The 27,766-nt window shown below is 33.6% G+C and overlaps 2 protein-coding genes across 4 annotated transcripts in view; one reads left to right on the forward strand and one right to left on the reverse strand.

The window, feature by feature from the left end:
- LOC114325888 (ankyrin repeat domain-containing protein 49) overlaps nucleotides 1-18,072 on the reverse strand; it is a 210,604-nt gene extending 192,532 nt beyond the window's left edge. For 2 of the 3 annotated variants that reach the window (XM_050642087.1, XM_028274023.1), the window contains exons 1-3: nucleotides 17,952-18,072; nucleotides 5,116-5,232; nucleotides 2,658-2,963 (exon numbers count right to left, since the gene is read on the reverse strand). In XM_050642087.1, the coding sequence (XP_050498044.1) occupies nucleotides 2,658-2,963; nucleotides 5,116-5,232; nucleotides 17,952-18,057 (529 nt within the window). In that variant the 5' untranslated portion in view covers nucleotides 18,058-18,072. Of the gene's footprint in view, nucleotides 1-2,657; nucleotides 2,964-5,115; nucleotides 5,233-5,346; nucleotides 5,576-17,951 lie in introns of those variants that run through there. The other variant, XM_050642103.1, reaches the window with a different exon arrangement.
- The window catches only part of LOC114325886 (uncharacterized), a 48,751-nt gene continuing 26,644 nt past the window's right edge, over nucleotides 5,660-27,766 (forward strand). Inside the window, exons 1-3 of the mRNA XM_028274021.2 lie at nucleotides 5,660-5,757; nucleotides 9,298-9,688; nucleotides 18,416-18,731. Coding sequence (XP_028129822.1) covers nucleotides 5,755-5,757; nucleotides 9,298-9,688; nucleotides 18,416-18,731 — 710 coding nt within the window. The 5' untranslated portion in view covers nucleotides 5,660-5,754. The remainder of the gene's footprint in view (nucleotides 5,758-9,297; nucleotides 9,689-18,415; nucleotides 18,732-27,766) is intronic.

Genomic DNA, 27,766 nt, shown 5'->3' on the forward strand with positions numbered 1-27,766 from the left:
GGCGGCTCGTGACCTCAGTATCCGGGTAGGCAACACATATAGTGTATAATAATATGTACATACCTATATAGGTACAGGGTGTTTGGTAAAGAATGGGCCATAGCTTAACCTTACATTCCTGAGCTTAAAATTGGTCGATTTAAGCTAATTTACCTTAGTACCAAAGTTGATAATAACCGAAATACAGGGTGTCAAACTTAAACTTTTATTTTATTTATTCTTGAATATTTCCTGACAGACATGGAATAACAACACGAAATTTGGTAGGTAAGCGGGGTTTTTTGGGATTAGAAATCTAAATTTGCCACCAAAAATGATCTATTACCCAGAGGGCGCTACATACGTCTTTCAGCGCTCATTTAATACGTTCAATTTTTTTTATCTCCCACGCCACGTAGTTTTTGAATCAACATTTTTATTCTCTTATATTTTTACTTTAAAAAGGTATACTACATTCATCTCGCTAAGCTTAACTGTTTTCGAGATAAACGCATTTTAAGTCTGCGATACAACATAATTTTTGCATATCATTGTAGTTAGACCCGAAAAATAAACTTGAAACCATAATGATTGTGCCAGTTCTCAGATTTATGTCGCAAATTCCATTTGAAGAAAGGACATCGCACACATCTTATGGAAAATATAATGTCACTCAAATTTAATAAAATTTATACGAATAGATTCGTTTTAAATTAACGGTCAAATCTTATCATTGCGCCAACTCTTAATTATGATTAATTACGGCGCAAATTGCAATTAAAGTTTATCGAAATCACATTTTTTGAGTCAGTAAAAGTGTCAGTTACAATTACTATTGCTCTGGGTGCTATTCACAAGAGCTTAAACCCCGCTGGGTCTAAGCGGATTAGTGAAACTAATCCGCTGATTTATGGAGTACCGACAATTTGGGTATGTTAAAATATTTTTTCTCTCTCTAACTTATGTACGTACCCATTTGATTTCAGATATATTTATATCAATTTCTGCTCTTATTATTGAAAATATAGAGTTGGCGCAATGATAAGATTTGACCGTTAATTTAAAACGCATCTATTCGTATAAATTTTATTGAATTTGAGTGACATTATATTTTCCATAAGATGTGTGCGATGTCCTTTGAGATACATTTTTTTTAATTTTTATGATTTTAAGTTATTTTTCGGGTGTAACTGTAACTACAATGATATGCTGCAAAAAATTATGTTGCCTCGCAGATTTAAAATGCGTTTATCTCGAAAATAGTTGAGTTTAGCGAGATGAATGTAGTATACCTTTTTTAAGTAAAAATATTAATAGAATAAAATTTTTTATTTAGAAAGTATGTAGAGTGGGTAATAAAAAAATTGAACCTATTAAATTAGCGCTGAAAGGCGTATGTGGCGCCCCCTGGATAATACATCATTTTTGGTGACGAATTTAGATTTCTCGTCTCAAAAAATCCCTGCTTACCAGATTTTGTGTTTTGTCCCATGTCTGTTAGGAAATATTCAAGAATAAATAAAATAAAAGTTTTAACTTTGACACCCTGTATTTCGGTTATTATCAACTTTCGTACTAAGGTAAGTTAGCTCAAATCGACATATTTTAACCTCAGGAATCTAGTGTTAAGCTATAGCCCATTCTTTACCAAACACCCTGTATACAGTGTGTCGCTTAAGATGAAGACACCCTTATATTTCGGCTATTAAAATAAATACAGATTTGAAATTTTGCAGTCATTGATTTTGATGGTTTACACTTTTTAAGATAGTCAACCGAAATTTAAATTTTAAACGCGGCCTACTGCGAATTCACAAACAGGACGAATTTTCAATATTTTGTTTCGCGTTAGAGATATCGCAAAAAGTTATTTGGAAAAATTGTTAGAAATATTATTCTGACCCCACATACCAAATTTTATGACAAAATTCGAACTTTTCGTTTTTTTCAGAATTGGTAGTCAAGATCCTAAAACATGCAATTGGCAGTTCCGAGATGCAGCTCGACACAACCAATGTCAAAGGCTCAAAAAAATCTAGCCTACCTATAGCCCGAAAATACACGGCCAGGCAAGCGACAATACAGCCGCTGTGCTTAGCGTAAAGAGTGAGACAAATGCGAATTCTGTTCGGCTACTTTTTAGAGAGCCTGCCCTAGGGTAAAGCCGTCGTAGTAATGCTACGGTACGGGGAGCCTACAATAATTATTACAACTTCAGAGATGAATTAAAAAGTATGAAGATGAAGTATAAGATGAATTAAAAAGTAGCTTTGCTTTATTTTAGATTTTTAGATACTTCGGTATTGTCTCAAAATTTATAAATTACAGTTTTGAAATAAGTAATTTATATTAATAAATAATTTATCATTGTACATTTGAAGAGGTTAGGCGGCGCCTACCTTGCCTACCCTGATGGGCCGGCCCTGCTATACTCATTATTTTGTTACATTTTGTAAAATAGATTTATCATATTTTGATTTTTAAATTTTAATCAACCTATTCTGGGTCCTCCACTAGTAATTAATTACACTTTCACTTAAAATGTGCATTTAAATGAGATAAAAATTTAAAAAATTGGCTACTAGATATGTAACATGGTATAACAAACTATTCAATGGCCCCCAGCCTTACCTACACAAGACCATATTTACTTACTACTAAAAAAATGAAGCTGTTACCTCCTTCAGTCCTAGCATTAATATCTGCTCCATGTTGTATTAGAATGGCAGCACAATCTTTATGGTTCCATTGACAACAAGAATGTAAAGGCTGCCACAACATTTCAGTCTGTGCTGCAATGTTAGCTCCTTTTTGTAACAAATATTTAACAATGTCTATGTGATTACTGTAACATGCTCTATGAAGTGCAGTATATTTGTCTTTATCTACAGCATGTATAAGATTAGGCTCGGTTTCTAAAATTGCTTGAATGAGTTTTAAGTTTCCATTTTCACAGGCTTGTAAAAGATCATCCTCAAATTTTACTAGAACAAAGATTAACATGTTTTATTTTATTTTATTTATCAACGGGCAAGCCTAATTACAATTAATATTAAACTATAAATTCATAATACTGACTAAATCTACAATTACAATACAAACAGTTAATCTGTATTAGTATTATTATACAATGCAATACAAAAGTTATCTAAATATATTACTCGAGCCAAGTGTACACAAAACCTGATGCAAGAATGAGCCAAAGGTTGCAATGAAATCGATGTTGTCATATTGATTGGCTACTCTAGCAGTTCTTGAAATGAAGTTGTTAAATCCATAGTTAGTGCGATGTATAGGGAAATGGACACTAGCTATAGATCTGGTAGGTCTAGATGGAACATGTATATTAATTTTATTGAGCAAAGAAGAAGCAGCAGCTCTACCATGCAGAATATTGTAAAAAGTAATAAAATCTCTTTTCTTATAACGCATAGAAATGGGTGGTATATTTAATGTAGCAAGTAAATCTGCATCATTGTAGTTGTAACATCATTGATCTGCATCATTGAAAGAGTAACAAATCAAGATGTTCTGCTGAAGATGGGGAAGGAATGCGAAGTCATAAAAACCATACAAACGAAAAAACTGGAATATCTAGGCCACATAATGAGAGGAGAAAAGTACTCTCTGCTAAGACTCATCATCCAAGGAAAAATCTCGGGAAAGAGAAATGTGGGACGTAGGAGGATTTCCTGGTTGCGAAATTTAAGAGAGTGGTATGGGTGCAGTTCAATACAGTTGTTCAGAGCTGCAGCCAACAAAGTTAAGATTGCTGTGATGGTAGCCAACCTCCGATAGGAGACGGTACTGCAAGAAGAAGATTGTAGTTGTCCAAGATGTTTAATTTAAAAGCAATCTATTTAAGGAATTTATGCTCAACACGACACAAGGTCTCGATATGCACACCATAAAAAGGTGACTATACACAGGATGCATACTCAAGGTGGGGATGGACAAGAGAGCAATAAAGCGTTTTTAAGGCAGTAAGCCTAATAAAATCCTGTGTGCTTCTTCTGATAACGCCAAGCATCTGAAATGCCTTATTGACTACATTATTTAGGTGATCAGAAAGTTATAGAGTTGCATCCAAAGTAACACCAAGATCGTTGATGAAAGGTACAGTATCTAGGCAATGCTGTCCAATCTTGTACTCAAAATTGATTGGGGATCTAGATCGAGAAAACGTAGCGGCTTTGCATTTAGATGGATTCAGGCTCATCCAATTTCTTGTACACCAGTCCAACAAATTGATTAACTCATATTGAAGTTTATCACAGTCATTGGGAGATTTAATCAGATAGCTCAATTTTAAGTCATCAGCAAACAGCAAAAAAAGGAAGAAGAAAAACATTCGTGAATAACGTTTATAAAAATGTTAAACAGAAGAGGCCCAAGATGTGATCCTTGAGGAACCCCTGAAGGAACAAGAATTGATTTGGAAAGAAAATTACCAATTTTTACTATCTGTCTATGATTAGACACATAGCTGCTAAACCAAGAAATCATTGGTTCATCAACACCAATCATTCTGAGCTTATGGACTAACATACCATGAGACAACCTGTCGAACGCCTTGGAGAAATCACTGTAAATTGTATCAACTTGATACCCCCTCTCAAGGGAGTCAAACAAAAAATCTACATAAGTTAACAGGTTAAGCTCAGTAGATCTATGGGGTCTAAACCCAAATTGTTGATCAATAAGTTTAGGCTTGAGTAAAGGAGTTAAAAAGTCACAAACCAGACTCTCAAACACTTTGTGTATCACACCAAGGACACTTATAGGACGATAATTACTAACAAGAGATTTATTGCTGTCTTTAAATACAGGCTTAAGAAAACTTTCTTTCCAGTAATCTGGAAAAACACCAGTTTGAAGGGAACAATTAAATATGTAATACAATGGCGTATGTAATACAAAGGAGGTATTCCGTCAGTGCCTGGGCCCTTATTGATATCAAGAGAAGAGAGCTTGGTGTATATTTCTGATACCTATTAAAATTTTATGATTAGTGATATGAGTATTTCTGATATGATATATTTCTGATACCTATTAAAATTTTATGATTAGTGATATGAGTATTGGATGAAGAGAGTTCATGTTAACAAATTTCTAATGTATTTGTTAAAGTACTACCTTCGGGGTTCCTTGATTCGTCAATATCATTAAGATCATCTTCCCAACCACTTACTAAAAATCTTTCATCATTCATTCTGGAATGCTCCTTAGACTGACAAGGGTGTTGAAAAATCACTAAAAAAATCATAGCCAGTTATAAATGCATTACAAATGATTTACGAATTATTTATTCTCATACTCCTAATGTGAATTGAATTTTAATAGTTTTGGAAATTGTCAAAAGTATACCTTTTCTAGTCTTTCTTGTATCAGGCTAGATTTCCAGTACAACATTATTACATTTTCAAGAAAAAATATTTTGTTAAATCCGTGCTATTTTGTAAGAATGACTTAAAATAAATATATAAAATAAAATAACTGTATCTTCATCTTCATAAATCTATGTTATTATAAATGTTATAAAATAAATATATAAACTTTTTTTAAAATATGATATGAAGGTTAATTATTTTTGACAACTTCTTCTTATTGTCAATTCTGAATTGAAATTTTTATGAGTAGAATTGGAAAAAGAAGAAGAGTAGGGTAAGTGTCACGTGTCACGACACGAATTTCCTAACCTTACACAGATAAAAGTTTTGCTTTTTAAAATTCAAAATAATAACAATAATAATCTTTAATCTTTATGTTTTGGATATGGTACGGTTCTTTTAGTTTGATATATTGATTATAACAAAAATAATATAGTACAGGAACTTTATAGTACTATTTTTATAAAACCTTTTAAATCCCATGAACTAAATATTCCAAAAGAGATGTTTTTAACACTATAGCAATATAAAATGCAGTTTATGAAATTTACGTTCAATAATTTTACATCTCAAGATTTAATTAATCTAGAAAACTAAATTGTTAATATAGTAATTAAATATTTTTCAAGAAATTGGGTTTTTGTGGTTTATACCAGGTTTATATTCTATATTTACAAAAGTACATTTTCAGGCTCATGCAATTTGCACAATTTGACTGGTGCACTCCAATTTGTGTAAATTAAACTGAAAGATTGCACCCATTTTAATAGTCAAGTCTCGTGCACAAATTTATCTACACTACAAGTACAGTTCAGATTGTCATTGAGCAAGGATGGACAACGAAGACGAATTATTATCAGCATCAGCTGTTGTTTGTTTAATTAAAAAGTGGTAAAAGACAAATAACCAAGAAGATCACAAAAGAGTTTGATTAAAAAAAGAGCCACTTACTCTCATATTAATTTAATAAAAGGATTAACAAATGTACCAGACGATTTTCATATTTACCTGCACATGGATGAGGCAACTGATCGACATTTAGGTATTAAATTTAGTTACACTGTTAAAAAAAAAGACTGATACTATTATAAAGTGTTAAGTTACACCACATGAACGCTATCTGCAACTTTGAGGTTTTTAGTAATGGAGAATACATATGCAGACCTCAAGTTTTCCAAAAATTAAAATTAAAGCCACTTACACGTCAGAACAACAATTCCGTTTACTATTATTCACCCACTACACATGAGTGGAGGGGGCCCGGATAGCTCAGGCGGTAGGATGCCTGACTTCCACGCAGGTAGGCCGGGGATAGAATCACAGTGCTGCGCTGGCGAGAACATCTAGACATTTTTAAAAATGTCTAGGCCCCAGGTCGACTCAGCCTGAATAAAATGAGTACCTTGGGTAATAATAGGCAGTTGAAGCGTAGCACTGGCCCTGTTACCTTCCTTGTATGCTGTGGGCCCTAGAGATAGCAGACTACCCTGCTATAATCCCAAAGCCACGTTAGCTATATAAAGCGGGAGACTATTACACATTATTGGAATTGGTGTGTCATTTACATGTTCGCATTTGTGCCAACCACATAAAAAATATCTGACCATCCAGATTTTCCTCAAGCCAAACTTTGTGGCTTGTGTAAGTGAACAATTTTTGTTTCCGTGCTAGAAGGTAACTTGCACAAATTGGCATGCACAAGTCAATTTGTGCAAATTGCATGAGCGTGAAGACTTACCTTAATATTATTTCTATGTTGATAATGACTAATGTAAATTGTTCTTGCCGGTGCTGTACAATATTAAATGTCAGACCCATAGGCGTAACCAGGGGGGGTTTTGGGGGTTGTAACCCCCCCATTGGGATGTACTTTGAGCTCTATACGCTTAAGACCATAGCCCTCAGAGACCTTCCAGTAGTTGTAACCCCCCCCCCCCCTTAGGATCATCCTGGTTACGCCTATGGTCAGACCATATGAGACCTCATGTACCTAATATAATGTTTGAAATTTATTTTATTTAAAACATGTTTATTTCTTGAACAATTACAATATCTTTGAATGTTGTGCTCGAAATACAAAAGATTATGATAAATCAGAGTACTTTTATTAATTAGAACAGAGTTCATAATGAATTGTAAGTTCTGTTCAAGAAATCAGCTAGAAAATTTATACCAAATATATCAAATTCAGTTTGGCAACATTGTGTGAATACCAAGTTTTCTTGGATATTAATAGAACCGTAATTTAGTACAAACAAATTAATATATTCTTTTACCAACACAAATGAGATGTCTTAACCAAGTAATGTTTCAAATATGATACTCAAAATAAGTTTGAATTCAGTTCCACTAATGAACTTGCTTTTTTTGTCCTTAAAAGTAGAATTTGCTATAATTTTTCTTGCATAATATTTATGATCTAATTATTTTAACTGTACCAGTATACAAGTGTTCACTGTAAGTTCTAAAATTACTAATTTACAATGATTAATGCGATGTTAAAATATCTTATCTTTAAAGCAGCTTTTCTAATTTCTTAAACATTAATAGCAAACATTGATGCCGTCACTTTGTTGGGCATTCTGACTGATTTCTGTTTCGACTATAATGTCATGTTTAAATATAGTTCACCTAATTTTTGGTCAAATATGCTTACTGCATATCGACAGCAAAAGACAGGACCTCGTAACTGATAAATTTGCATAAAATGAGTTATTTCAGTTTGTTTGTTTTGGTTGATCAGTGAGAGCAGCCTCCTGATGAGAGACTAATAAGTTTCGAAACCGGTAGAGGTGCTTGATGCACTCTCTGATTGGACTAGAATATGATTCGGCTGTATTTTCGTTTTGCAACGAAATTGAAAATGGTTATTCATTTTTGATTTACATTTACTCTGATTAGAGTACAAAGGGAACCATTCTCGTTGGAACTTTATTGCGCTGAGCAGATGGGACGTGAATTGTAAATTGTAGAATTCCCTCATCTTCCTTAGTCTCAGCATCCGTATGGCTTGCAAATTGTAGAAGCCTCGGAGGTGTAACCAGAGAAGGTTCCCATTGTTTTCATTCTGGTGGGATGTAGAATAGCATTTTGTTGTTTTATATGCCATTAGAGTGAAAACTTAGTCTTTTTAGTCTTTTTGAGTTATTTCAGTTTTCTCTCTAAAATAAGTGTAGCGGCATCTATTAACCCTCGTAAGGCGGTGCTTAGATTCTTACATAAACAACGGTGCGGGGTGCATTTGCACCCCATCTGTATATCCATTTTTTTTATATGAGAACATCTGGGAAATTGATTTGAAAGATAATTAGGACATGCTTATTATACTATGAAACATAATTTTACAAAGAAATCATTTCTTCTTAAAAAAAATATTATCATTGCAAGACAAACACATGAAATTTTTCACAGAGTGAGCAACACAAAGTTTTTACACACAATACAGTTATGACGGGACTTTCGGTCTTTTTTCTCTGGCATAAGTACACCGACCTTGTCCCGTAGCTCTGTTAGCTCAATGTGGAACATCAGCAACGTCCAATTCAGAATATGAAATTTTCAACATTTGTACCCTACAGTCATTTTTCCAAAAAAGCAAGTAAACACAAAGAGTTTTATGTGCTGTAATGGGTATAATGCGTTTGTAATTGAATTTAATGCGAATAAAAAAATGGACAAAAATAAAAAAAAAATATTAAAACAGATAGGTAAGAAAAACGAAGTGTGGGGTGCAGCTGCACCCCGCACCGCCTTACGAGTGTTAACCAGCGGTTAAAGCAGGAAAAATTTCCGGAAGGCTTTAAATTGCAGAATGAAAAATGATTCGGTATTTTTGGTCTCCTGTAAAATTATCATTTTGCCACTTACCTACTGCTTTTCAGCCGTCGATATCTATTTCTGTTTATTTATTTACTTCTATTTATTTCAGGGAGATAAGACTTTCTGCATAAAGAGCATAAAAAGACTTACACCAGTTTCTGAAGTATTAATAACTGCAAACTTCGATTTTTCTGAAGCTCTAGAATCAGTTTATCCATTACTAGACATTATATTTGATTACCTAGACTTTAACGATTTAACGAGGTGTTGTCAAGTCAAGAACTCATGGAAAGAAATTGCAGAAAATATTTTAAGCAAAAGAGCCCAAGCCAGTTGGTTTACATGTTTTAAAGGATCAACAACCAATTGTTTTGAGCATAGCGTTAATCTCAATTACAATAATGTAGGATTTGGAATAATATTGTATGATTTTAGGAGAATCAAGCTAAATAAATTTATTTGTGTACATACAGAGTGGGAGGAGTTGTCAAGAAAAACAGGTAAACAAAAATTAACACAAAGCCTACTAGCCCAGTACTTAACTGAACAATTATAAATTTTCAGTGTCACCACCAAATTGCATGAGAATTTGGATTTAGGTTCTACTTACCCTCCACTTCAAAGTTGGACTTGTGCCGTTGGTTGCTTTTACCCAGGGGCGAAAAAACATGTTTGTTTAATATAAGTCCGGAAATGGATCATCATCATCATGGCATCCACACGCCTAGCGAAGTGATTGCCGCCCTCTTTGGGCTTTTCTGATTCGTTTGTCGCGGTGAATCAATCCGCATTAACATTTTGGTTTTACAATAATTGGTTGTGTGACTTGGTATCTTCTACAATTTTTCTCCATTCGTTCCTAATTTTGCTTATGGTTACCCATTCTCTGACTCCCATCTTCTTAAGGTCCTCGACTATCTGGTTCTCCCATCTAGTTTTGGGTCTTCCTCGTGGTCTGCCTGATACAGGTCTCCATTTGGAAATTTTCTTGATGACAGCTTCTGGATTTCTCTTTTCTATATTCTCTATCCATCTGTGTCTCTGTGCCTTGATAAATCTGACGATGTCTTCTCCCTTCAAAAGTCCTCTTACTTCGTGGTTCATGAGTTTTCTAAATTCATTATTATCTAAGTTTGGTGGGCCTGCTATCCTCCGAATTATTTTCCTCTCTAGGATGCTTAATCTTTCTTCCTAGTCTAAGAGCTGGGAGCGGATTTTGTGCGTGATAAGTAATATGGAAAAACTATACGGGGATATGTTGAATTAGTTGTGTACATGACTTTCACCAACGGCCGGAAACCAGAGTTGGGGCCGAGGGTAGTTATAAGGGGTCAAAGTCGCGGATTTTATTATTTTTTTATAACGCTCATGATCGAGATAGTGCACCAAAATTTGGGAATAAGTAGGTCATGACGTACCTAAGTAAAATCTATAGGGGCTCAACGCTGCGTGCCCGACAAAGTGGTGGGGGTAGGGGTGAATATAAAAAATATAAGGGGTTTTTTGCGACGTTCGTGATTGAGATAGTGCACCAAAATTTGGGTATAAGTAGACCATGACATAAATAATTAAAATCCCCAGAGCCGGAAACCAGAGTGGGGAAGGAAGGTTATAAGGGGTCAAAGTTCCATTTTTTATTATTTTTTTTGTCACGCTCATGATCGAGATAGCGCGCCAAAATTTGGGAATAAGTAGGTCATGACGTAACTAAGTAAAATCACCAGGAGTGGTACGCTGCGTGGCCGACAAAGGGGTGGGGCAGGGGTGAATATAAAAAAATGTAAGGGGTTTTTTGCGACGTTCGTGATTGAGATAGTGCACCAAAATTTGGGAATAAGTAGACCATGACATAAGTAAGTAATATCCCCAGAGGTGGAAACCAGAGTGGCGGACGAGGGTAGTTATAAGGGGTAAAAGTCGCGGTTTTTATTATTTTTTTTTGTGGCGCTCATGATGGAGATAGTGCACCAAAATTTGGGAGTAAGTAAGTTATGACGTAACTAAGTAAAATCTTCAGGGGCGGAACGCTGCTTGGGGTAGAAAGGGGTGGTAGGGCAGGGGTGAGTATAAAAATATATAGGGGTTTTTTTGCCGTTCGTGGTTCACATAGTGCACCAAAATTTGGGAATAAGTAGATCGTGACGTTACTAAGTAAAATCTCCAGGGGCGGAACGCTGCGTGGGGGATAAATGTTGTGCCGTGTCACAAAAAAAATAATACACACTGCGACTTTGACCCCTTGAAACTACCCTCATCCCCAACTCTGGTTTCCGGCTCTGGGGATTTTACTTAGCTAAGTCATGGTCTACTTATTCCCAAATGTTGGTGCACTATCACAATCTAGCACGTCGCAAAAAACCCCTTATATTTTTTTTATTCGCACCTACCCCCACCCCTTTATCGGCCATACAGCGTTCCACTCCTTGAGACTGTATTTAGTTACCTCATGACCTACTTATTCCCAAATTTTGGTGCACTATCTCGATCATGAGCGTCACAAAAAAAAATAATAATAAAAACGGCGATTTTGACCCCTTATAACTACCCTCATGCCCAACTCTGGTTTCCGGCTCTGAGGATTTTACTTAGTTATGCCATGGTCTACTTATTCCCAAATTTTGGTACACTCTCTCAATCACGAACGTCGCAAAAAACCCCTTATATTTTTTGTATTCACCCCTGCCCCACCCCTTTGTCGGCCACGCAGCGTGCCACCCCTGGAGATTTTACTTAGTTACGTCATGACCTACTTATTCCCAAATTTTGGTGCACTCTCTCGATCATGAGCGTCACAAAAAAAATAATAAAAACGGCGACTTTGACCCCTTATAACTACCCTCATCCCCAACTCTGGTTTCCGGCTCTGAGGATTTTACTTAGTAATGTCATGATCTACTTATTTTCAAATTTTGGTCCAGTATCTCAATCACGAACGTCGCAAAAAACCCTTTATATTTTTTATATTCACCCCCACCCCCACCCCTTAGTCGGTCACGCAGCGTTCCGCCCCTAGAGATTTTACCTAGTTACGTCATGACCTATTTATTCCCAAATTTTGGTGCACTAACTCGATCATAAGCGTCATAAAAAAAATAATAAAATCCGCGACTTTGACCCCTTATAACTACCCTCGGCCCCAACTCTGGTTTCCGGTCGTTGGTGAAAGTCATGTACACATCTAATTCAACATATCCCCGTATAGTTTTTCCATATTACTTATCACGCACAAAATCCGCTTCTATCTCTCCGACTATCCTCTTTCTGGGTCAGACACATTACTTCAGCGCCATATGTGATTACTGGTCTTATTGCTGCTTTGTAAATTTTCAGTTTAGTATTCTGAGTAAGGTTCTTATCTTTGAGGAAGTTATTGTATTTCCAGTAGGCTCTATTTCCTGCCCGGATTCTTTCACTGATTCTTTCACCGGAAATGGATAAATTGACTAACTCTAAGCAACTTTGGATCTATAGAGTTCATAGAAACGTCTGAGAACGTGGTTTTTTTCTTGAAAAATAAACATTTTCACTCGCAAATAACTCGAAAAGTTTGACTAAGTAAAAACTCTGTAGAACAAAAGTTGCTTAGAATTAGTCACTTTATATCCATTTCCGGACTTATTTTAAACGTTGGTTTTTCACCCCAGACAGAGGGTGATTTTCACCCCTCAAGTAAAAGCAACCAACAGCTCAAGTCCAACTTTGAAGTGGAGTGTAAGTAGAACTTTAATCCAAATTTTCAAGCAAATCCGTTGTGACGCTGAAAATTACACCCCAAAACGGTCATTTACTGGACATCTTGGGTATTAGTGCACCTTATGTAACGCACAGCTGAATCTTATGTTTGTGCGTCACAGTGTTGCCATGCCATTTCTTTCATAATTTCAATCAATGTTAAATGTACCTACAAGAATAATAGAATAAGAACGTTTACTTCTCCGTCATTATACTAGGTAGAATGACAAATGAGGTGTCAAATGAAAGCTTATAATCAAAGGATAGTACTAAAGGTGAGAAATTAGACCTAGATTGTCTGTCCCTCAAAAAATAAGCGTTATATTGGGGATTTCTAATGTCGACATTAAAAGTTACACTATTTTTTTTCTATAAAACATTTTGATCTAAAACTTACCAGAAAACTTCTTTATACTGTCTACTTTCACATAAACGTGATTAAGAAGCTAAATTTTAAACTTCGTCACACAACTTTTGCGATTAAACTTTGAAATGCACAAATCCGCACCTTTTTCTTTGAAAAATTCATAACCTTTGTCATGATAAGAATAAAAACTTGAAGCCGGTACCTTTGTCTTCAGAAATGTTAAAGCTATATACTTTAAAAATTTCTGAAAAAAATATTAAAATGGAACAGAGTTGTAGCGAGGTAAACGCAAAAAACGTGATTTCATTGTTTTTTATTTTTAGTAATCAATCAAGTATATTCAAATGGGAAATAAGCCACAATTTTACCTAAAAATGATTTTATTAACGTTTCGACGCCCAATTCGGGTGTCGTTGTCAAAATACAAAATAATACTAAATAAATAAAATGTTGTTGCTTAGTAAAAAATTCTTCTAATCATTTATTTAATCTGACTCATTTATATCGGCAATTCAGACACGTATTATACATTTTAAAGTAGACGACTTTAAAATGATATTGCCAATATTGATGAGTTGCGTTCCTGGGACGACTTTACTAAAAGATAGTTCATTCGATTACATGAAATCAATCCCAACTCAAGAATATCCGCCACAAAAAATCATAGCATGTGGTCTGTCTTTAAAAAGACAACCAAATGAAACGGTGGCACTGAAATTCTCGCATTAGAGATTCCATAGTAAATCACGAGAGAAAACCAGGAAAAACCTCGTGATACTATCCCGACATCGTAAGTATTTGGGTTTACATTTAGTTTACTCTCAAAACTAATACCAAATTCTGACTTGATATTTTAAATTTTAAATAATACTAAAATACTAAATATGTACTAACTCGATATGTTACTGATTTACTAATTGTGTTATTTTCTTTCTATTGACTTCCTCCTTTAATATGGGTAACCACATCCTACTGCATTCTACCGAGGAATTTGCGACACAATTGGTTTCATTTAGCATAATTAGAGCCGCTTCTTTGATTTTTCTCTTTTTACTATCTGCTTCTTTTAGGACTATACTTGAATCTCGTTAATAAATTAATAAATTAATAAACGTTAATAAAATCAAAAATAAAAATGTATACCATTTTTATTCATTCAGTTGCGGTGCGAAACCAAAACTGTCTTAATTTTTACTCAGATCAGAGAGTGCAGCCAGCACTCTTATCGACGATTTCACCTCTTGTTAGAGGTTCATCAGAGACTGCATAGGCTGCTTTTCTCTGGCCCAGGTAAAAATCTTCGACATATCCATCTCCCACCGCAACTGACGAGATGGTAGTAGGTGCCTAGCGGCATCTGCTAAATAAAAGACTAAGTTTTTCAACCTAATAAAAATATTTGTAAATTAAATATTTTTAAAAGATTTTTAATTGAAAAACTTTATTGGCCCATTTCCTGGTGACAACCTCCAAGGCTTCTACAATATGCAAGCCAAATGGATGCTGCAGTGAAGACTAAAGGGAAGGAATTCTACACTATGCAATTCACAACCCCCCGTCTGCAGCGTGGTAAAGCTCCAACGGAAAATGGACCTAGTTACTCTATAGGAGTAATACTAATATAAAAATAAAAATGTATACCATTTTTATTCATTCAGTTGCGGTGCGAAACCAAAACTGTCTTAATTTTTACTCAGATCAGAGAGTGCAGCCAGCACTCTTATCGACGATTTCACCTCTTGTTAGAGGTTCATCAGAGACTGCATAGGCTGCTTTTCTCTGGCCCAGGTAAAAAGTGGCTCTGGCCTAGTCTGTTAATAAAATCATTTTTAGGTAAAATTGTGGCTTATTTCCCATTTGAATATACTTGATTATAAAAATGCCACAAGAAAATAGCTTCAGAACAACATTTAGTAATCAAGTATATTCAAATGGGAAATAAGCCACAATTTTACCTAAAAATGATTTTATTAACGTTTCGACGTTAATTGTGGCTTATTTCTTATTAAAATTGTGGCTTATTTCCCATTTGAATATACTTGATTATAAAAAATGCCAGAAGAAAATAGCTTCAGAACAACATTTTATTTTTAGGTTAAAATTGCGATTTTGACAATGTTCCCCCACATAAAATTCAAAATAAACCTCATTTTCGTTTTCAGCACCCTCGAAAATATAAAGTATGAATAAAATTAGCCATTCACCCCTCCGTGGTCAGTATCTCGAAAACTAAGCGCTTTTTTGAGGGTTGTTCCGCTCGTGTATAATATCACAAAAAAATGTAACGTGATAGTATGAAAAAATAGAGGATACGGCAACGGTATTACAAGTGATGGTCGGATCCAATGCCAAAATCTACAGAGACATATTAGGGTGCACTAATATCCAAGATGTCCCATTTACTGGGGTATACAGGTATCTATTTATAATTCTCTTGAATGTAATTAGAATGTACCATGGGCGCTAGATACTATTCTTTTTCTTAGGGTGTCTGTCCGTTCGGAACGTTGGCGATCATTCTAGCTACGATGACTTTGTTGGTTGCTATATGGAATAGTTTTGTTGAGGTCTGTCTATACCATGCTCTCAGGTTAGCAAGCCAGGATATTCTTCTTCGTCCTGGGGCCCTTTTTCCTTCAATTTTACCTTGTAAAATGCACTGGAGTAGCTCGTATCTGCTTTGATTTCTCATTATATGTCATAAGTACCGCAGCTTACGGCCCTTCACGATGTTGACTAAATCTGCGGTTGTGTTCATCCTCCGTAGTACTTCTTCATTGGTGACTTTGTCTCTCCATAGTATCTTCAGGATCCTTCTGTACAACCATAGCTCAAAAGCCTGAAGTTTCGATAGAGTTTCTGCCTTCAATGACTACGTTTCTACTCCGTTTAGAAGCACTGAGTACACGTACCATTTGAGGAGCCTTATTTTTGTTTTTAGAGTGAGGTCATGGCTCTTGAACACAGAGCTCATAGTCAAGAATCCACTTTTTGCCTTTCTGATGCGACATCTAATCTCTTGAGTATTGTACCACGACTCATTGATTATAGTTCCCAAATAATTGTATTGTGAGATACGTTCAATTCTCACTTGGTTCACATACAGACAGATTTAGATACTATTAACCAATATAAAATAGACTGATGTATTAAAGATCAACAATATTGAGAACTTAAAATTTAAGAATATAATCTCTAGGGAGAAAAGTGAGAAGTAGAAGAAACATGGTAATAAAGAAGGATGGCAGTTGGTCAATACAGCCAATATATAAGAAAGGAGATAAGAGGGAATACTAGAATTATAGGCTAATTACATTGCTAAATGTAGTATACAAAATTATTTCTGGTATTATCTAAAGTAGATTGTCAGAATACTCCGAAAATAATATAATCGGTGATTATCAGAATGGATTAATACCAAATAGATCCACTACAAATAATATATTCATACTAAGAACGATACAAGAAAAAGCTTATGAATACGACATATTAGAACTATAATAATATGTATGTATAAACCATAAACAAGCTTTTGATAGTTTGAAATGAGACAAAATGTTGGAAGACCTTTATAATCTAGGTCAGGTATACCTAAAACGTATTATACCGGTCTCGTAAAAATGACATAGGTTTCAAAAGCTGCAGCTAGCGTATAATTTGGAGAACTGACTCTCCTATTTGATATTAATGTGGGAGTGAGACAAGGAGACGCACTATCAACCATGTTCAACCTAGTTCTTGAGGCCATATAAATACCAAAACAGTATACAATACTGGATATGCAGACAATGTAGCTATCATTAGTTAGAGTAAGCAACAACTAATGGAAGTGTTCAAGGAAATTGATCTTGAAGTACAAAAAAGGTCTTAAAATAAACGAAACAAAAAAGAGTACATCACCATCAAAAGAACACCTGACAACGAAAGTAATATCGCAATAGAAAGCTATACCTACCATTCAACATGTAAATGCCTTCACATATCTGAGCACAGAAATCAATTAGAAGAATTCAATAAGTAAGAAAATTAATACACGTATTTCCAGCGAGAGTCGTACATACATACTAATAAAAGATTGATGACATTGAAATTATTAGACAAAAGAACCAAAATGACTATTTACGAAGATGAATTAGGTTTTAAATATATTGCTGAAGAATGTAACAAACACACCTAGCGAACTTTTTGCTTGTCCTCTGTAAAAGTCTTTTTCACTTACAATAAATTTTTAAGCATATATTGGACCTCTTCAGATATATGGTACAGCTTAATAAGCTCGGAGAGAGGAGGGTAGGATATTTAAAAAAAATTAAGTTTCTACATAGTTTAGAAACACAAATGGTGCCGGTGCCTATTTTCTAGTATCTAAAATAGATGACTTTTTCTTCTTCCTCTGCTTTTCTCATTTCAGGAGTCACTGTCCCCTACTCTTCTTCGCTGCTCATTTCTGTCCATTGTGTCTTCTTCATTTAAACCTTTCTCCCTCAAGTCATCTGCCACACAGTGCTTCCAACTTTTCCTCTACCTCTCTTTCCCTCAACGTCTAACAGCTCTGACGTGAATAAATCATTGCAGTATTTGTTCTTAAACTTTTTTTGAAACTGTAGTCACCTCCGCTCTTTCTTTAATTACGTCGTTTCTGATTTTGTCCCTTCTAATCTTACCCAACATCTGCCGTAACTTTTTCATTTCGGCTACCTCCATCTTGTTTTTCTGAACCATCTTTACAGGCCACACTTCCCCGCCGTACATCAATGCAGACCTCACCATACTGTTGTATATCTTTCTTCTCGACCCTTCCGTGATTTTTCAATCACAAAGTACCCCATCCCAAGTTAAACCAGCCAGCCTGTATCCTGTGAACAAAGTTCAAAGTATATAAGTGTATATTAAGTAAACAATTTGGTTAAGAATCATGACTTTCACTCTCCAAGGCTGTTTTCGATAAAGCACTACCTAATGAGCCTTGATAAACGCGAGATATGCCTGAATATTTATAAAGAATAGATTTTTAGAGAGAAAATAAACAGTCATGTCTTCTTGTGATAATGTGGCGTCCCCTATAAAACTTATTACAGAAGTTTCTTTGTAGAAGACAGAAATTTTCAATTACATACATTAATATTAGTTCCAGAGTATTTTGAAGAAGAATTTGTCCCACAGAAAACTGACTACTGCGTTATATCATGCGCGAAAGTTATATCATATTTCGATAGCAAGAGTAAAAACATATGTAAAGCATCTTATTTTGATGGTCTATTCTTCCCAAAAATTCCCAATGTGAGAATGACGATGTTTTACTGTAATCCCGTCAAGAAGGATGGAATACAGAAGGTAGTTGATACCTATATAAATCCAAACGAAGAGGTCAAGTGTTTGCTTATGTTTTCAACGACTGATCAGAAAAAACCACTGTATAATTTACTGAAAGCCCTTATACCAGAGTAAGTAATTTTAACATTTATCTGCATACGTATTTGTACATATTTACCTAAACTTTATTTAGTATTAAGAGAGAGTTATAAACTACCATTAGATCTCCGAGGGTCGATTATAGTAGGGAAGGAAAGTATACTAAATGTGCAGTCACGAGCGTTATGGAGACCTATTGGGTTGTGAAGATTAGGTCCTAAAACCAAAAATTGTTTTTTATATCGTAATGTTCTTTTTTTTCTTTTAATTTAATAGCTTTGTTGTCCAATACATATTGTAATATTTGTTCTTTGTGTTGACACTGTTATGTTTTTGTAATATTTTTTTATAATAATATTTTCTGAATTGGGCTTGCCCGTAAATAAATAAATAAATAAGTAAAGCTAAGTTAGGTTTTCCATTCTAGTGGGGACTTTCCATTTTTAATTTAATTTTCCATTTCCAAGAATATTTTTTTCCGATTATAGCGCCATCTATCCATAATTCTAATGTCTCGAATAAAAGTTACTTATTTTTACGTGAGGAATCCAAATCTGCAATAAAAAATGGGGCTCCTATTTAAGATTTTAAAGTAACCCCCCACCCCACTTCCATGGTGGGTCGTGTTTGGTGCCATTAGATAGATTTTTCAAAAATATTGAATACGTGTATTTTTCAGTTTTTCGATCTGATGTTTATTTCGCGAAATATCGCGGGATTCGTATTTAAAATTTTAAATTTACCCCCCCCCCTCTCCGTAGGGGTCGTTTTTGGTATCATATCGATAGATTTTTGAAAAATATTGAGCACGTATTTTTTAGTTTTCCGATCTGTCGTTCATTTCGAGAAATATTCGCTTTTTTCTTGTGAAACTTTGTGACTCAGCCATTTCCATATTTTTGAAATATACACTCTTTTGCATGTACTTAACTTACTTTATCTTAATCTGACGATTTCGAGTTTTTCGAAGGATACATTTTTTTTCGGACCCCAGTTAACGGACTCCCCTGTATTCAGAACCAATATGGTAGAGGTACATTTACAGGGTACAAGGTTTTCCCGATGTGATAATCTGACGCGCTCGAATAACTGCAAAAATCCCCGCTTGGGCTCCCCTACCATTTAGTGGAGTCACTGAAGGTTTTCACCTCCGATTTCGTTGAACCTTCATCGATTTTCATTAAAATTGGTGAGTAGTTAGAAGATACTTCAAGGAAAAAAGGTGACATGATGCCAACTTGCGCTTTTACCCTTGGGGTGGATGCCACCCCTTCTCGGGGGTGAATTTTTTTATTAAAAATAATACCAGAAATCGATAGAGGGGCAACTTCTAAGCAAAATTTGTTATATCAAGTTATTAACATGAATCAATACTTTTTGAGTTACTTATTAAATATCAAAGATTATTTTTTCTTAAAAAAGTGCATGTTTTAAAGCGGTTTTTCACGTATTACTCAAAAACTATAAGCTTTTGTAAAAAGCTATTATTATCAAAATTAAAGATAATAAAAAATTTAATACACTCCCCACTTAAAGAACTAAACCAATGTTATTTCAAAGTGAGTTATGGGTAATTGAATGTATATTTTTTTCGACATACTCAAATCTAAGTATTCAAGCTTACATAACGGGAAAACGATGCATTTTATAGAATATACTTGGAAAACACTTGTCCAAAGGTCTTTGGAATAGCGTCAAAATTAAGCAAGTTATGATGAAAATAAGAGAACCCTTTCGATTTTTTTAGGAAAAAGTGAAAAATAAAACATACGCCATTTCCACAAAAATTAAAATTTGTAGTAATCCTCAAAAGAATTTCTTTAGGTTAACATAGTTAATAATTTCAACAGTTTTGACCGGTTTAGAATGCATATTTTTGAAAAAAATATATAATTAAAAAAATCAGAATTTTTAGAATTATCGTACTTTTCATTTTCTTTTGATAACAACTCCAAAAATACTCAATATACGTAAAAAATGATATATAACTAAATTTTAGTTTTTTCTGTTACAAACACTTTACCGATTTTGCTATTTCCGTAGAGTAAAAAATAACCGAGATAGAAACGTTTAAAATTTCAATTCTGCTGCGAGAACCATGTAACCGGGGCCATTTAACCTTTTATTTTTAAAAAATTAAGAGGTTTAAAATACTAATTTCGACGTTTTTTAATAGCTCTTGGAATAAACTTTTAATTATTTTTTAGGTGAACCTGATGTTTTAAAAATTAACGGAGTTATTTACAAAAAAAAACAATAACATTTTTTGGAAAAATTTTTAAAAGATACATTTTGAAACATTTTTGGTGCATAAATTTTAATGCTATCAACTTGTTCGAGGGCTTATTTGATACATATTTCTATGAACTTTGACAAATGTTTAATAAGTTTATGTTATAAAATGCATCATTGTCCCGGTATGTAAGCTGGAATACTTAGATTTGGGTACTCGACGAAAGAAATATACATTCAATTACCTATAACTCACTTTTAGTTAACATTGAAAGGTTTTTCTAGTAAAGAGATTATTTGATTTTTTATTAGCTTCAATTTTGATAATAACTTTTTTCTAAAAACTTATAGTTTTTGAGTTATTTATGAAAAATCGGTTAAAAACATGCATTTTTCTCACGAAAAATTAAAATCTTTGATCTTTAATAACTCAAAAAGTTTTGATTTATTTTAATAACTTTATATAACAAATTTTGCTTATAATTTGTCCCTCTATCGAATTGTGGGGTTATTTTTAATAAAATAATTTTCACCCCCGAGGAGGGGTGGCATCCACCTCCAGGGTAAAAGCGCAAGTTGGCACCATGTCACCTTTGTTCCTTGAGATATCCTCTAACCACTCACCAATTTTCATGCAAATCGATGGAGGTTCAACGAAATCGGAGGTTATAGCTCATATCCACCTTCAGTGACTGCACTAATTACAGATCATTGATTAGCGATAAGTCTTGTAAACTATACATTATTGAAAAAATTGATATTGCATGAAAATTTAGACATAGGATATCGGGGTTGCTTGTGACAGAGGCTTTTGCCATCGCTCGGTAGATATCAACTGTGTATCGATCACCTCGGGACGTACCTAGGACAAGTAATCCCTTTACAAATAATCCCGGACAAAAAATCCCCACAAATTATTCCTGGACAAAAAATCTCCAGACAAAAATCCCCACATAAAACTCCTACAAATAATCCCCAGACAAATAATCCCTACAAAAAATTCCGGTCAAATAATCCCCAATATTTACTGCCGAATAGTTCTCAAAAACTTTCCCGTGAATGCAATCGACACAAACGTTTTTGAGCCTTAGTGAATGAGAGTACCTATAGCAATCACTATGAAATCGCTTTTCGGCACGAAAATAGTGATTAGCGATTAAGATTAAGCATGAATTGTAATTTTGAATTCCTATTCCAACTGGTCTTCCCCAGTACGGATTCATGCCGAAAACTTTAAATTTTATATGACAAAGGAGTGTGAGTTTTTTCAATAATCTTGAAAAATATTGGGAATGAGCTAAGGCTATAGGAATCATGTAATTATTCGCTTAAATCTTTTTCTCACTTTGCTTTGAATAGCTATATTCAAAAGATTGCCTATTAGTATGGTATAACTAGACCCAAACCCAGACATCCAAAGTGAAAGTTATCCTCCAACAAGAAATTGTTCTATATGGGTCCACATAATATTCAGAAAAAAGTTACACCATTTTGAGCGTCGGGTTTGGGGTGGAGAGGGGGAGAAATCGGTAAATTCGTAGTTTTTTTACGTTTTTCAATATTTCTAAAACCATGCAGTTTAGCATGAACAACCTTCTATACAAAAATATTCTACATAAAATTTGAAATAAAAAAGGCCCTATGCATAATCCTTCTAAAATGAACGGTTCCAAAGTTACGGAGATAGTATATTATAATTGGTCCAAAAAAATAATTGGTTATACCCAGACATCCAAACTAAAAGTTTTCCTCCAACACAAAATTGTTCTATATGGTCTACATATTGTTCAGTAAAAGGTTACAACAATTTGAGCGTCCGGTTTGGGGGGGAGATGGGGGAGAAGTCGGTAAATTAGTAGTTGTTTTAAGGTTTTCGTCAATATTTCTAAAACTATGCTTTAGCGTAAATTATGTTCTATACTCCAATTTTCTACATAAAATTTAAAACAAAAATGGTCCAATACATAATTGTTATAAAATCAACGGTTCCAGAGTTACGGAGGGTGAAAAGTGGAGGTTTTCGATACTTTTTATATTTTTTGGGCAATTTATAATATTATTACTGATGAAAGAAATTTTTTGTAAATAAAATTTGCTATTTCAGTGGCCGATGGTATGTTAGTGATAAGCCCTTGAAGAAACGTCAACCTGACCACCCAAAATAATCATCAATTGTCCAAATAATATAAAAAGTATCGAAAACCTCCACGTTTCACCCTCCGTAACTCTGGAACCGTTGATTTTATATCAATTATGTACCAGACCTTTTTTGTTTTAAATTTTATGTAGAACATTTTTGTATAGAACATTGTTTACGCTAAAGCATAGTTTTAGAACTATTGACGAAAAACGTAAAAAAACTACTAATTTACCGACTTCTCTCCCATCTCCCCCCCCCCCCAAACCGGACGCTCAAAATGATGTTACTTTTTACTGAACAATATGTGGACCATATAGAACAATTTGGTGTTGGAGGAAAACTTTTACTTTTGATGTCTGGGTTAGGCGTTTTTTGGACCAATTATACTATACTACCTCCGTAACATTGGAACCGTTCATTTTAGAAGGATTATGCATAGGACCTTTTTTATTTAAAATTTAATGTAGAACATTTTTGTATAGAAGGTGGTTCATGTTAAACCGCATAGTTTTAGAAATATTGACGAAAAACGTAAAAAACTACGAATTTAGCGATTTCTCCCCCCTCTCCCCCCGACGCTCAAAATGGTGTGACTTTTTCTGAACATTATGTGGACCATATAGAACAATTTGGTGTTATAGGATAACGTTCAATTTCGATGTCTGGGTTATGCCATTATTTGGATCAATTTTATCATACTATATTCGTAATAATTGATGGATTCGACCGTTACTTGATGGAAGTTTATTTTATCTAACAATAAAACACTAAACTTTTGTTTTCTATACTTCCACAAAATTTATTACAACGAAGTGACTACAGCTATTTCGGCAGAGTGCCTTTCTCAAGTGATTTAGTTTACAATGGTTTGCCTATTTAAAGTCTTTAACTGAAGAGGTTGAGGAGTGGGGAGCTGTTTGTCTCGAGTTGGTCATTCAGAATTATATCTGAATTTTTCAATTTATTAATTTCCATAGATTCTAATAAAGATAGCTTAAGGCCTTTATTTTGAATATGCAGAATTTTAAACTGTTCATTAAAAGAATGATTATGATCTAGAAGTGTCTGTTTTTCTATTGTTGAAAGCCCTTTTGTGTTCTGCTATCCGTTTGTCAAAGGTTCTGCCAGTTTGACCGATGTAAGTTTTCGGACAGTCACCACAAGTTAGTTTGTACACACCACTCTGTAGTTGCTTTCTCTTTCGGCTTTTATTGTTCTTAATATATTTACTTAAGTTGTTGTTAGTTCTGAACGCTGGTGTTATTCCTTTCTTTTTTAAGTATCTGGCTATTTTTGTTGTTATCTTGCCAGTATATGTTAGAGAGCAGAAGGTACTGGGTCCTTTCTGCGGTGGTGGATACACTAATTTCAGGGCTTTCTTATAAAGTTATTGGTTTAAAATTTGTGGCTATAACGAACAAACAGTTAACAAAATTTTAAACCAAAAACTCCATAAGAAAGCCCTGAAATTAGTGTATCCACCACCACAGAAAGAACCCAGTACCTTCTGCTCTCTAACATATACTGGCAAGATAACAACAAAAATAGCCAGATACATAAAAAAGAAAGGAATAACACCAGCTTTAAGAACTAACAACAACTTAAGTAAATATATTAAGAACAATAAAATCCGAAAGAGAAAGCAACTACAGAGTGGTGTGTACAAACTAACTTGTGGTGACTGTCCGAAAACTTACATCCGTCAAACTGGCAGAACCTTTGACAAACGGATAGCAGAACACAAAAGGGCTTTCAACAATAGAAAAACAGACACTTCTACATACGCACTTCACCTTCTAGATCATAATCATTCTTTTAATGAACAGTTTCAAATTCTGCATATTTAAAATAAACGCCTTAAGCTATCTTTATTAGAATCTATGGAAATTAATAAATTGAAAAATACAGATATAATTCTGAATGACCAACTCGAGACAAACAGCTCCCCACTCCTTAACCTCTTCAGTTAAAGACTTTAAATAGGCAAATCATTGTAAACTAAATCACTTGAGAAAGGCACTCTGCCGAAACGGCTGTAGTTACTTAGTTGTAATAAATTTTGTGGAAGTATAGAAAACAAACGTTTTCAGTGCTTTATTGTTAGATATATTCGTAATGATAACTGCTGGTCCTGAGTACAATAATTTTGATTGTAATGTAAAAAAAAACTTATTCCTTTTTTGTAAATTTTACATCAAAAATATTTAGTCATCAGTTTCAATTCATTGCAAGCAATATTGGCTCCCACTGAAGATACCAAGAATTCATTATTTCTATGAAACACATTTCTATGAGCCGTCGAAACACATTTATAACCAGAGATCGGTTGGAGTGAGAAGGAGAGGTAGGCCCAGAACACGATTTAACGACCAGTGGAAGATGACTTTTGCAAGTGTTAGGAGTGCGAAATTGGAAAACCAAGGCGAATGAGAGGAAGGAATAGAAGCTGATTCTGGGACATGCCAAGACCCACCATGGGTTGTAGAGCCAATGATGATGTATACAAATATTAGATAAATTACAACAAAACTCCAGGACATAATTGACCTATTACGACATGTACCTACCACCGGAACATGATGATTTCTTCGGATCCCTTTAACACACACAATATGTGGAGAATAAAAAGTGTCGTTAAAGATATGTGAAATAATTAAGTATTGTTTTTTTTTTCAATTTGAAGCACTTCAATTGTGTTGAATCGACTTAAGCACCCAGAGCATCTTTAAATTTTATAATGAATTTGGATGTTAATTTTGAAAATGATCTAATAGGGGAGTGCATTTAGATTTTCACTTCGGAAAAAATCAAACAAGATAAAACTTTCTGTAATTTCATTAAGAAATGTTTAATAAACAACATATCAAAAAGTTCTACTCGAGAAGTGGGTACTTCATTTTTTATTAAACAAATGAACAGCGAAGTTAGATATTTTTTTAAATAACTCCGAAAATATAATTTTTAGAAAAAAACTGACTTGACCATTGAAAAATTCAGAAAATTTTACAAAAAAAACCTTATATAAAGATTTTTCTAAAATTAAATCTCTAGCTTCTGTAATTTTTTATTTATAACGCTAAAGTCACCCTTCTCACACACATTGGCGCACTGTAAACTAGCGTTGGAAGAAGTGCACGGTTGAGTTTTTTTAATGTAATTCTTTAACTAATGGATCAAAAGAAAATTTACAAATTGGACATGAAAGAAGATCAAATAAGCTATCTTATGGTTGTAATAAAAAGAAATAAAATGTATGGACATAAGTACGGTGTGGGCGGAAAGTGAGCCTTACATGAACTTTGTTTAAAAATGATTTAAAAATGTGTAACTAATACAATTTTACTTATAAAACTCTCAAATTTGCACAACTTACCTCTCAATAATCTTACTAAACGATGTTTTGTTCAAAAAAAATCTCAAAAATTTAATTCAAATGATACGATGTCTCAAAAAATGTAATTTTTGAAAACTTCGTAGTTTTACAGAATTCCCACCACTTTAAGACGGTATTACTCAAGTTTGAATAAAGCTAATACAATTTTTTTGATATTTTTTTAAAACTTAGGATATAATCTTAAAAAACACTGAATTATTTTAGTTTAAAAATGAAATAAACAATTTCTTTTTGAGAAAACTAAGAAAGATAACAAAAATGTAATACAAAAACCGAAAATTACCAGATGAAAAAATGTATATACAGAGCGATCAAAACTTTTTTGTGTAAAACTTACTTAAAATACATTTAATAATAAGCTTCAACAATAATAAATGTTTAACAAAAAATTTTTTTTAGCTCTTTTAGCATCGTATATAACATAAGATGCAACCATCAAATATCAAATTTTGTTAATTTTGTACGAGGTATGTCAAAAAATATGAATTTCACTCAAGAGTAAAGTACCTTTATATTTCACAATATCAAAAATTTTTATAATGAAAAGTTGTTTGGAATTAAAAATTATGTTCCAATATGTAATTATATCCTTCTAATCGAAAATTTGTTTTTTTTTTTAATATTGTTTCAAATTAATTATACCCAACATCATTAAATTTTCACTTATTATTTATGATAACTGTTTTATTATTAATTTTATGAAGAAAGTTATTCGTCATAAATAGCTGTGCATGGTCTAACACTTAATATGCAAATATAAAATATTATATTTTATCAATATTATACGAGGTATGTAAAAAAATTATATTTTGCGCAATAAATATGTACCTTTACAGTTCACAATATTTCGATTAGTAGAGTGTAATTGCATATTGACACATCGTTTTTAATTCTGAACAACTTTCCATAATAACAATTTTCAGTATTATGAAAAATATAGGTATTTTACTCATAACTGAAATTTGTTTGATTGGATTCTACTTCTTTTTCATTTAAATATCCGCCATTTTGGATCCGCCATTTTGAAATTTAAATTTTTAATCTTTAATTCAGATTCAACAACCTGTTAAAAATAAAGACAATAAATGTTTTAGAAAAATGTTCTTTTTTATGTTCTTTTTAGAAAATCCGCATTTTGGATCCGCCATTTTATAGTTTATAATGTTAACATTTAAGTTAGGTTTATCAAAGCTCTCAAAAATAAATATACATATGTAGAAATAAATACATTTTGTAAAGAAATTATTATTTTACAACTATTTTTTAAGTTATCCGCCATTTTGGATCTGCCATTTTATAAT

Source organism: Diabrotica virgifera, chromosome 1 (genome assembly GCF_917563875.1).
Source record: "Diabrotica virgifera virgifera chromosome 1, PGI_DIABVI_V3a".
Classification (NCBI taxonomy): domain Eukaryota; kingdom Metazoa; phylum Arthropoda; class Insecta; order Coleoptera; family Chrysomelidae; genus Diabrotica; species Diabrotica virgifera.